Source organism: Balearica regulorum, chromosome 12 (genome assembly GCF_011004875.1).
Source record: "Balearica regulorum gibbericeps isolate bBalReg1 chromosome 12, bBalReg1.pri, whole genome shotgun sequence".
Classification (NCBI taxonomy): domain Eukaryota; kingdom Metazoa; phylum Chordata; class Aves; order Gruiformes; family Gruidae; genus Balearica; species Balearica regulorum.
Genome location: NC_046195.1, coordinates 3,544,662 through 3,557,515, shown reverse-complemented (window position 1 = coordinate 3,557,515; position 12,854 = coordinate 3,544,662). Strand labels below are relative to the sequence as shown.

At 38.0% G+C, this 12,854-nt stretch overlaps 1 protein-coding gene across 1 annotated transcript in view; it reads right to left on the bottom strand.

Annotated features, from left to right (window-relative positions):
* SCAPER (S-phase cyclin A associated protein in the ER) overlaps nt 1-12,854 on the bottom strand; it is a 161,412-nt gene that overhangs the window by 133,294 nt on the left and 15,264 nt on the right. Inside the window, exon 5 of the mRNA XM_075764713.1 lies at nt 8,636-8,833. Within this exon, the coding sequence (XP_075620828.1) occupies nt 8,636-8,833 (198 nt within the window). The remainder of the gene's footprint in view (nt 1-8,635; nt 8,834-12,854) is intronic.

The window sequence follows — 12,854 nt, the reverse complement described above, 5'->3', positions numbered from 1 at the left end:
TTAATTTTTTACCATTTTAATAATTACTTTTGACCTAAATGGAGTTGCCAAAGAATTTAAGCATTTTTATGTGAATTAATCACTGAAAGCTGTATTCACAAACATACTTTATGTCTTGAAAGATTTACACATTATCATAAAATAACACAACTGGGAGGAATCTTAATTGCAATCTAGTACATCCTATAATTTCTGGGTAGGATTAAACATACGCTGTCAGAAATGATGTGGGTGCACTGGAGTTTTATTCAAAATATTACAAAATCTTGATTAAGAAGTTAGAATCTTGTAAATTATGTGTTGGTCTCCAACAAATAAAATTAACTTATGAAAGGACATATAAAATTAACTTGACTTCATAAGGCAGAAATTCATAGATAAAATGCCAGTGGCTGTACAGTACGGAACTAAAAGACTTGTTTCTGATAAAAATATCCTTAACTTTCAGAAATTATTGACTGTACCTACTGATTTCCAGTTTGGTCAAATGTACAAGTGTAGTAACTATAGTAAGGTCAGATGACAGACAGAAACAAAAAATTAAAAGTTAACCTGGGAACCTGCAGTCTTTACTCAGACAATACTGTCAATTTTTCACAGCAAAGCAGAGGAAAAAACTGCATGATTAAACTCTTAGTTTTGTTCCCTCCACAAACTGTAGTTGTCTACCATCACTGGTAAGACAAAGGAGCAACTCTTAACCATGCAGGAAGCTAGGAAATCAGTTATATACCACACATAAACTCAAAAATCATTTACTGAAAGTGATCGAAAACACACAGACCATCACAGCCAACATGCATAAGGCACCTTCTCGGCAGAGCTGACTGTCACCCAGCAAAGCACGTTAATGCATTTCTAAAGGAGATGGTTCGATACCACATCAATCAGAAATAGAAGCTTTCATAACTACTCTTTGAAAGACAAGACAAATGTATACTGTATTCTATAACGACAACATGCTGAAAATAATAAAAATCCATAAACGAGCTTGAATTCTATGAAAACTTACATCAGCTTCACGTGCAGAGTTTAAAATGTAGACATTGTTTTATGGTATAAGGAAACACACTAATGAAAAAGTGTTCCTGGTTTGCAAATTCTTTACTATGTCAAAATCATTCCCGCTGGTATTAAGGGAAATTTTATGTTCAAAGCAAGTAGTTATTACTTAGAAATATTTTGGGAACAATTACAAATGCAAATGTATTGGTCATTAAGTGTATAACTACAAATTTTAACAGTAAAACTTTTAACACTGAAAACGCTCTATGACAGTACAGCTAATGCACATTTTTGTAGCCTCATATGCCATTCATCTTTACTTTTAAGTGTCCTTTTAATAGAAAAAGGACCTCTAATGTACACAAAATACTTCACATGAAATTATATGGATGGTTATTCATTTTTTTTAACACAAATGCAAGTCTGAAATTCAGCTTCAGCATTCACGTAAGTATCCTTTTAACTAGTACATACGACGGAGCACATGCTGGTTGTTAGATGGGAAAAGTCACCAGAACGTCTAACATAAGGGAAATCAAACAGAATGCCACTGCTGATGTAAAAGTTACTCTTTGTTTTGAAATACTGCACAAAAAAGCTAACAAAAATCTTCCTTACAAGGCAGTTGGTTTACAGCACCAAAATAATTCATAAGTAAAGTCTGCTACAAGAAATGAACAAGTCAAGTATTTTAGCCAGTTCTTTTTTCAGTTTCACTAATAAAATTTCAGCTTTCTAATTCAATTCACGTCCACTTAGGTTAGCCCATACTAAGCTGTGCTGACTGTTAGTAACAATAAGAGCATAGAAGGCAAAATTTAATTCTGAATCATTTACTTTTCAAGTCTGCTACTGAGATAGTCCTCACCAAAAAAATTAAAATGAATCAATCTGAATATGAGTTATATTTCTGAAGTTAGTTGGCACAGGAAAAAAATTACAATAAATGGCTTAACCTATTTTAAGGAATGTTTAGCTACACATTATCAGAAATGATCAGAGCAGAACCATGCAGCTGTAACCCGAGTCATGTTTTACGAACAAGGGAATACAAACAAGACAAGCAGCTGGAGCGGCCCCATATTCACTGATGCACATCTTTCTCCCTAAAGCTATGAGGGCCATTTTGTCAAGCAGGATGAAGCAGAACAAAAGTGGCTCTGAAAGCGCCGTTACAGGCATCCAGATAACTACATATAGATGTACAGCTAAAATTACCAATTAGTTTACCAATTGGCTGCAACGGATTCGATTGGTTTGTAATTAATTCTAGTTACTGGCGCATACAGCAGGATGGTTGGCGCCATCCCTTTGTCCTACTGACACACAATACTGGCGTGCAGGGCTCTGGGGTCTTGGACATCAATACAGCTCTCCAGCTCACCTACGGTACCGAGTGTAGCAGATATACCCTCTGGTGCTGAAGCAGTGGAAACTTGTACCACTTGAGAAGGTGCTGACAAAAAGGAACCTTTATGGGGTAGACTATGGCTGCAATAGAGTCAAAACAATTTTAAATCCCATTATTTTTCAAGGTCATATCCCTCCCATACGATTTTAAAGAGCCAGTTCAAACTAAAAAAGAAAGCAATACTGTTAAAAAACAACACTTAAAGGAAAATCAGCGACATAAAACTAAAACCACTCACAATACAGCTGTTTCTTTCTCCTCTCCATCATTATCAATAGTTCCACATGTCAAAAAGCTCTTTTTGTGCTTTTCCTTCTTTTCTCCAGCTCTCAATTGTTACTTTGGTTTCCATGTATTTATCTTCAAGTTGTACTTCTAGCCTCTTCTATTGGGTGACCAGATTAATTACATCGCAATCAAGAAAAATCTCTAATACACAGGGTAGCTACATCAGAATAATCCTGTATTCCGTGAATCAGGACAATCTTGACTTGGGTCCTAGACAGGCGCATTATAATCCTTAAAAACAGAAGGTCACTTTGTTTGGAAATCACGTAATGGCTTTGAAACATCATCTTCTCCATTTATTCTCCCAAACAAGGAGGGAAAAAAACCAAGGAAACATGGAAGATTGTAGGATTTTAAGGTCACTACAAATCAAAATAGTAGAATGCACATCATAGAAATTAACTTGGTCACCACATCTGTACTTCAGCTTATTCTCAAGGCTAGAAATGTGTGCTTTATTTTACAAACTAGGCATACTTTACATTGTTTCATTATCTATACTGAATACTTTAGATTATGCATTTACCAACACAAACTCCATTTTATTGTACTGGAGTACATTTTTAGCAGGCAACCTCAGTTCCTTCTTTCTTTATTTCAACTTATGTTCTTAAAGTTTAACTGTTTCACTAATCTGACAAAAAAATTGCTTCAAAAAATTCCTTGTAGCCTTTTTCATACACAGTTGAATTACAAACACTTAAAGCCGGCTCTGGGGTTAAGTTAAACAAAAAAGATTGGCAAAGCAGTTCTTACAACTTTGGGAGAGGATGAAAGGAAGATGCTCCTCTAGCAAAGGGCTCTCATCATACCAATTTCAGTACGTGACAGATAACAGTAAAAAGAAAAGACTCTAAAACAGATGCAGAGAGGAGAAAACCAGATTTTCCAGTAACTAAAGCTCACGTGACTGGTACACATTTTACATGCTCTCACACTAGCACTGCAAAAGCCACTAAGCAGCAAACTCTAGACAGCAAAAGATGCAGGGACACATGTCCTCTTAGATCCAACCGTGAAATGCACCATCCCTGGCCTCGGTTTGTTCCTCACTGATTCACATATCACATGACAGTCGTAATCCTCTACCTGCCAAGGACGTGCTCCTGAGAAGTATAACCGTTACCAAAGTCAATTTGCTCCATAAGAATGAATGTAGCTGTCAGAAAGCACATGCAGGGACTTAATCACACAATTTATTAACACAAAAAATGAAAATGTAAATATATATATATCTATGATACGAAGGAAGGACAGGCAGGAATAGGATTATCCAGACTGACAACTCGGAAAGAAGCCAGCTTTGCAGTAACTGGCTTTTTAGAATAGATTACCATTCTGAAAGATCCCATCCATTTCCATCTGTGAGACTGAATGCCTGATCATTACCCCATTTTCCTGTCCTTCACTGTTGACTTCAACAATTTTGAGTCACCTCTGGAAGATGACAACAATGAAAATGTAAATATCCAAAAAGAGGCAGGAGGAACGTTCGCAAAAGATTTCACTTGGCATTGACTGGCACAACACAGTCACAGACTATTTAAAAACAGACGTAAACATACACTTGCTAAATAACTCCAAATTCCAAAACAGAAGATGTGTATATTTTATAACTGAGTGGTAAGTGGCAGTCTAGTATACTTCTGACATATTCCAACTGCAGAATTAGACCTTCTCAAACAATCTGAATACATATTCCATGAAACCCTATTGATCTCAAAGGGTGTCTTGTGAGAAACACAGAAAAAGAATTATGCATGTTCTAATACATTAATCATTGGCTTAGTCTTTCAGGGAAACTCTTAATCACCTTGGTTTTACTGAATAAAAAGAGATTCGATCATACAGAATAGAGTTCATTTCATGCTGAGATTCTCCTTCTAACTGGCAACGTTCTAGAGGTTCAAAGAATGAAGACATGAGTACAACAAGATATGAAGTTAATGCTCAAAATGGTTACAACATTGATAGAAATACACTTAATAGAGGACTCTAGTAGGGAAATAATTAGCAATTAAAAGAGTTTAGGTGTAAAAAGCAAAAGATGCTGAATAAAACAATTAAAACACACAGATTTTGCAGTTTGGCTTCTTTTTTTTATTTTTAACTCCTTTGGAAAACCAAGATTTTTTTTTTTTTTTTTCAGAGACCCAGAGAAATCCAAGACACTGGAACAAGAATAATGCACCTAACCCCTATGTTGAGGAAGTAAGTTACTTTATAATCCTTCTTGAGATACCTTTCTTACTTAGGGTTTGTAGCACTACAAGGAAAGAAGTAAAATTCACATACAACCAATCACCTCTTCCAAAAAGCCTTATGTATCAAACTGTATTTTTCCCTCCCTGGAACAGGGTACTTTTCACATTTGTAAAACTGAAAAGCATGAAGAACAGCAACAACAACAAAAAGAAACTTAGCCTCAAAAAAGTGAAATGGACAGGGTTGAATTAGCTCTTACCAGTGAAAATAAGATCAAGATCCTCTTTGGATCAACTTGACCATTACACTGAATTATTGTAGATTTCATTTACACGGAACTTAGGAAACCTTGGGTTTTCTACCTTCAGCTCCAACATGTTTAGCAACAGTTTTATTTTCCTGGCTGTCTTTAAAGCCAGTAATCAGCATGGATGACCACAGATCTCAGTCTGCATGCATATATGGAAATCATCAGAATTAGCATACCTGGAACCAAAAGCAGCCCTCCCAAGCAGCTCTTCGGAAGAGACACTAATGGAGTTCCTCTCTCCTTCTGGGAGGCCTTCAATCAACTCACACCCTCTCATAGATATCACCCTGATTGGAAGGCCTTAACTAAAGTTGTTTCAGCTGGTTCTTTTGCATAACAACATCATGGAACATGTCAAATCTTTTAAGGGAAAGGCTTTACCCACCTTTTTAGGGTATCTTGTGCTGTCTGTAAGAATCAGAACAGAACTTCAGTGCTGAATTTTCCGTAAGAGGGAATAAGAATCTCAAGCAGAATTAAACTGTTTTCACTGAACTATACTCAAGGTAGACTGATTCATGAATGTATCAGTAAGCTTTACAAACAAGGAGAGAAACTACCCTTGCCAAAACCTTATAGAAATATACCAATAAGCAATGCTAGGTGGAAAGACAAAAGCTTGTACAAGCATTAACTAATGCTAAACAGCAACTTAAAAAGAATATAGACTAAATTTTTAGATAATAAAAGTCAGCTTTGTTGAAAGGAAAAACAGCTGAAGCCATTAATTCATCCTAGGAGGAAAAAAACCCAATGATTAAATTTAAAGTAGTTTGAGATTCTTGTAGACTTACTGTATCCTTAGGTACGGGATCCAGTTGCTCAAACGCTATCAATAAGAGCTTTATATAAGCATGTGGTGTGGGTTTTTAAAATTCATTTTACATATCTGTGTGTGTGTGTATATATATAACTCAGTTGCTGAGACACCTAAGGCTGCAAAAGAATAGCAGCTGAAGATGCATTTCTCTGTTGCATGAACCAAAATTTTGTTGTCCAAAATTGACTACAGATCTGCCTTCCTCCATCCACAAATAATTTTGAACTTAATTCCTTTCAGCATACAGAAAGAGATTTAAAGGCATTACTAATTCTTTTCTGCCTAAGCTCGTCACCCAAACCTAGAAAATATTAGGTAGTAAAACATTCATATAACCATTAGACACACAGAAACCTAGCTAATGTATAGAACATACAATTTGCCTTTTGAAATGTTGAAGGTTATAGCCAAATCTATTAGAATATATCTAATCTCTATCACTACCGCACAAACTGATTTACGTACAGTAAGATGATGCTTAAAGTTGAGAACCCTTTATTTTAGAAATAATTCAACTATGTTCATTTTATCTATATCTGAAGCAGCAAAGCTGTACCTATATATCTATATACATGATTCAAGAGTTCTCCATTCCAAATCAATAGCAAAATACCAACTTCAGCAGCGCCTAAAGCTGAAAGAAAATATACACAACCACCGATCCTCTTACACACAATTCCACTGTTTGTATCCTTACCACAACCCTTTCGTCTGCAGTTTCAACCACAACCAGCCACTAGAGCCCTTTCCGATTTGGGAGCATCAAACATTGTCTTCAGTGACAACGTAATCAATAAAATATACCAACTTGTAAGAAGAGTTTGACCGCTCCCTAGTTGAAGCCTTATGTATGTAGTACCAAAAATGTTACATGCCTATCCTATCTATTAACAGTTATGTAAAGGACTCACTTCAAAAGATAGCAGCTAAGATATTCTGCTGTGATTAGCTAGAACACATTGACAACTTCACCTCTGGTAGAAACCGGACTGTATCTGTCAACAATAACCACTCCAAAATAAATAACGACAGTCAATAGAATTGATAAAAGTGAAACATTATTAGTCAAAATAATTTGCAAGACTCAACAGTTCTATACTTCATAGCTTAATTAACAGAAATCAGTAATTTATCAAAAGAGTAATAATCATCATTTAACAGTAACCTGTAAGAGAAAATCTCACAAACACAAGACCATAGCACAAACACATATTCCAGCTACTCAGGTAAGGCATTTTTTGTGCTGAGAAGAAAAGATCTTTTAAAAGGTAAAAGCAACATGAATGTTATGGAAGTTTTACAACACCTGACATTGGACTCCCCTGTTTACTCATTTTTGGTTTCTTCCTGTTTTGCAAACAAGTAATCTGATACATGCAGATACATACATCATTGTCAAGCATCTACTAAAATGAAGACTTTTCACTTAAGCTATGTATTATCTCCATCCGAGAACAGATCAAGTAACACGATTAAAATGCTGAATGATATCTAACCCCCCAAATATGTGATAATGATACAAATACGCTTCTGTTCTTTCAGTCACAAAAGTTTAAAATGCTAATCTAATTACAATGCAAGGCTGACTGATTTTCTTAAACCAAAAAATTCTCCAGAGAAGTTTCCTGAGCAGGAAGACAGTTTGGTAACAAAACGTTAAATTGTGTTAGACCAACCAGCCATTTGCAAGCCTCTAGCTACTGTTCAGTTTTCAAACCTGCTTTCAATGAAATGTATTTGTACGCTAATCTCAAAGTCAATTTGGCCGTGTCTGATTACAGCAGAGAACTAGATGCATATGATAAGAAAAATGTTTACTTAAATTGATATATGTAATTTTTTAGTGTTTACATAATCATTTGCAGAATGTGTTGAGTTTTCAGCCATGCTTAATATGAAAACAGAAGGTGTATCTTTAAACATTTCTTTTAAAATGTATTCTTTTGATTTCTCTTAATTCTTGCAATAAATTCCATTTCTAAAGAATGAGTGATTTTTATTAAATGACAATGGTCTTTCTACAGAGCTACTAGAAAATCGTAATACCTTGTGCATCTGTTTTACATTTTATTACAAACACAGGTTATCTGAAATTAGGAAAACTGTCTTACAGTGACTCCCAACCAGACATTGTTTACGCTTGACCACCACTTTCCTAATGCCACAGAGAGAAGAGCAGCAACTACCGCTGCAAAAAGGCAGCGATGTATAATTAAGCCACTTAATAGGAAGCAAATGAATGGGAAAAAGGCTGAATCACAACAGTGCCACCTACAGTAAAGAACATTGCAGGGGAAAAAAAATAAATCAATGTTCAGTTAGAAAATTAACAAAATCAGAACTTACTAAACAAAAATTGATTTCATCAAAAACCTGAGACCTAATAACATTTCTTACACTTCAAAAATTAGTCACTGCCTCAGCTGAAAGCATCTTTGGATATCTGAATAAACATGCCATTGGTTTTCCTATTTACGAGCCTCCCCTAAGTACAAATCAAAAAGTAACATGTTTCTGAGACTAATTTCTCATTTGGCTTTTTTGTAAAGAATAAGATAAGAGTCGGGTGGCAACAGGCAGAAAACAGAAGACTTACCTTGCATTCTACTACACTCTGATCCGATTCACATGTAACATAGATTTCATCAACTGCCCGTCTAAGATTGTCAAAAAGAAATGCCCAGTATCGAGCTCGCAGATCAACTTTTCGAGGCTGTCTTGTTTTTGTTGGGCTTTTGTCAAAGTTTTTATCTCCAGCTGCTGCTGCTGTTAATTTACAGTCTATGGTAGTGCTCTGAAAAAACAAGATACAACAGAAAAGGAAAAGAACAAACAGAAGTATAGTAAGGGGATGGGCTTCTGGGCAACACATTTTTTCAATATATTCAAACATTTGTAAACAAGAAACTTTCCAGTGAAGACGACTACATCATCCCACTGACTTCAGTGTTTTAAAACACACTTTCTTATCTTTAATGTATGCAGCAGCTATGTAGAACTAGATTCTGCTGCTTTGACATTTATAACCCAACATTCACACTGCAGAACAGGACAAGATATTCTGCCTCTTAGCACACTGGAAAGTTACATTTTCTAATTACATATCCTGCCTTACTTATTCTGACAAGTATGCGCATCCAGAGATGAAAATAACATTTTACTAATAATCACATCAGCGATATTCCATCACAGTTACATTCTATTACCCAGACATTACACAGAACTTGATCGTTTTTAAACCCTCATTCTAATATACAAGCATAAATGTCAGTGAAATGCTGATGCGGCTAGCCCCTTTGATCGATACGTTACGGCTACACTGCAGAGGAGATGCCAGAAAGCACTGAATTAGTTACGAAAGGAAGCTTTCACACTTTAGAAGACTCTTCATACTAGGATTTCCTTTCCCCATATTGTTAACATTGCAAGCCCAATTCAACCCAGTGTAAGAGCTGTGCCAATGAATCAAGTTGCTCCTACTTACGCCAAGTCTGCAAGCGTCCTCATGCTGTTCTAAGTTGTAGCTTAACAGCTTTAACTACAACAAATCTGTTGTTTGGTTTTTAGTGTTAATACACAGGCTAATTGATCTAGTACTACTCTGCTGCACAGATGCGGAACTGCCAATACGCTAAATGTGATGAGAGCGTCGGGAGAAGATCCACCCATCTTCACAAGTGCTGGCACAGGCATCGCTACGTACCTATCTGGAAGCACTGTTAGGCCACCTCAGTATTACGTATCTGTCGACCTCGTGCGTTCAACTTAGTCACTCACATGTCTCCTTGACAGAGGTATACTGTCACTCATCTACACAGGATATTCCAAAGGATTCTGAAGCATGCCTATTTGGCTGAAAATATCAAATTAGCCCTTGGCACCATGACCATGTCCATATTAACCTGGAAATTCTCTTCCACAACAAAAAACAAACAGAAAAATCCTGCTACTGTGCCAGATTTCTATAAGCTTCTGCATTCCATAGCAGCGAGGTGGATAAGCACCTCCAGTAAACTCAAAGCACTGCCCAACTGGGTGCCATTTGTGATAGAGGTATTAGATACATGCTACAATAGTATGAGGTTTTTTGCTGTTTTCATTAATGCATTCATTTTAATAGCTACATTAATGTCATTTTCATGCACCGTGGCAAAGACCTCCAGAAAATCAATTCTTACTGGAGTACACTGAAGAGACTACTGCAAAATTCCATTCTAAAACCTCTGCTTTTGGTGACTCAATAAAAACAATCAAAACCAGCATTGCACAAGCCAGTACATGGAGTTTATAATTAGAATACCTAATCACTAACTAGAAATACTGCCAATAGCAGAAAAATTGACTGGGATTCAAGCCTTTTTGTTCCCTATGTAAAAAGCTGGGAAAAATTATTTCTTTGTGCCAAAAGATGAGTTTAATGGCACGTAAGTTTACACTTGGAGACACGAGAATTCTTATAGAAAAGTCATTTTAGACCACAGGCAACTTAAGGTGATCAGGAACTGTAGCATAGTTCTGGTTGGACTTATCAGTGAAAGTACTTCTAAGGAAGAGCTGTAATAACCTTTTTTACGAAATATCTAGAAATCCAAAGATTGTACAAAGTCTAGAGAAGATTGTCCTCATTCTCGTTAACAGGAGCTTTGTTTTGCATGGATTCCTCTTGAATTCCAACAAATTGTGCCTCAGCTACAATAAGTTCCCTGCATGTTTAGGAAACATGTAAATGAACTCATATTTCTCATGCTCAAATTACAGAATGGAAAAGCAGGCAATAACCAAATGATTTTTCAATCACTATATTTAAGAATATAAATTCCTTTCCTCTCTAGATTTTTAAGGGCCTTATTTGATAAATTCACACCATAACAGTTTCCAATTACAAGGAAAATGAACCCTGACACAAAGATAGAACCTGCAAAACTGTTCAGTAAATTCAAGAGCTCAGTTTCTTGGGTAGCCTCTCTCTGTGGGTTCCAGTCTGCTTATTCCCTCCAGCACTCTGACTACCTGTACCTGTGGTGGGTTGACCCTGGCTGGGGGCCAGGTGCCCACCAGAGCTACTCTATCACTCCCCTCGTTCACCAAACAGGGGAGAAAAAGTACAATGAAAAGCTTGTGGGTCGAGATAAGGACAGGGAGAGATCATTCACTAATTATCGTCACGAGCAAAACAGACCGAACTTAGAGAGGGAATTCATCTTATTTATTACTAAGCAAAACAGAGTCGAGGAATGAGAAACACAATCAAATCTCAAAACACCTCCCCCTACCCCTCCCATCTTCCCGGGCTCAACTTCACTCCCGGCTTCAACCTCCGCACCCCCCAGCGGCACAGGGGGACGGGGAGTGGGGGTTACGGTCAGTTCATCACCCGTTGTTTCTGCCGCTTCTTCATCCTCAGGGGGAGGACTCCTCTCATCGTTCCCCTGCTCCAGCGTGGGGTCCCTCTCACGGGAGACAGTCCTTCACGAACTTCTCCAACGTGAGTCTCTCCCACAGGCTACAGTCCTTCACGACCTTCTCCAACGTGAGTCTCTCCCATGGGGTGCAGACCTTCAGGAGCAGACTGCTCCAGCGTGGGTCCCCCACAGGGTCACAAGTCCTGCCAGCAAACCTGCTCTGGCGTGGGCTCCTCTCTCCACAGGTCCACAGGTCCTGCCAGGAGCTTGCTCCAGCGTGGGCTTCCCATGGGGCCACAGCCTCCTTCGGGTGCCTCCACCTGCTCTGGCCTGGGGTCCTCCACGTGCTGCAGGTGGAATCTCTACACCCCCTCATCCTTCCTCCATGGGCTGCAGGGGGACAGCCTGCTTCACCATGGTCTTCACCACGGGCTGCAGGGGAATCTCTGCTCTGGTGCCTGGAGCACCTCCTCCCCCTCCTTCTGCACTGACCTTGGTGTCTGCAGAGTTTCTTCCATCTTCTCACTCCTCTCTCTGGCTGCAAAAGCTCTCTCTAACTGTTTTTCTCTTTCTTAAATATGTTATCACAGAGGCGCTGATTGGCTTGGCCTTGGCCAGCGGCGGGTCCGTCTTGGAGCCGGCTGGCATTGGCTCTGTCAGGCACAGGGGAAGCTTCTAGCAGCTTCTCACAGAAGCCACCCCTGTAGCCCCCCCACTACCAAAACCTTGCCACGCAAACCCAACACAACCACACAGCATTAAACACAGCAAATTCCGCTTTGTAATTAGGGAGGAAGATATAGCGCTGTCAAAATGGTTACGCTCTCACCTGCATTTGTGTTCAGATTCCAGTTTTTCTGTAAGAAGGGGAAGAATGAGAACCTGATTTACTACAATCATGCTAACATCTCTGCTACCCTTGCATATATCTCAAATGCTCTAAGTGTACTCCAGATGAACCCCAGCTAATGTATGCACGAGAGATGTGTTCAGAAAAGATGCATGTCATAAACAACCAATGAACAGGAATTTCAGAAGGGTTTCATATGTCAGAGTATTTCATATTTTTTCTCCTATGACATCAGAGTCACCCTTAAAGAACAGCTTGGAGAAAAGATGCTCCTTAGCTGAGGCCTTGTATATAAACCTTTGAAGCAAAGCTTATACTGGTTAATTTACAGCTCCTTTAAAATATAGTTTATAATGACACAACCTTAACTGCAGAATCATAAATAGCTATATTAAAATAACAGTGTTACCTTTTGCTGCCTGTATTTATAAAACGTGACCTTGGTAAAGTGATTAGGTTTCTACTCATTCAGCTAATATTGTTGATATAAGGGATCAGCTGTTTTGGAATGGGAACCATACATCATTCCCACTATTTGAAAGATACATTTTCAAATGTACCTT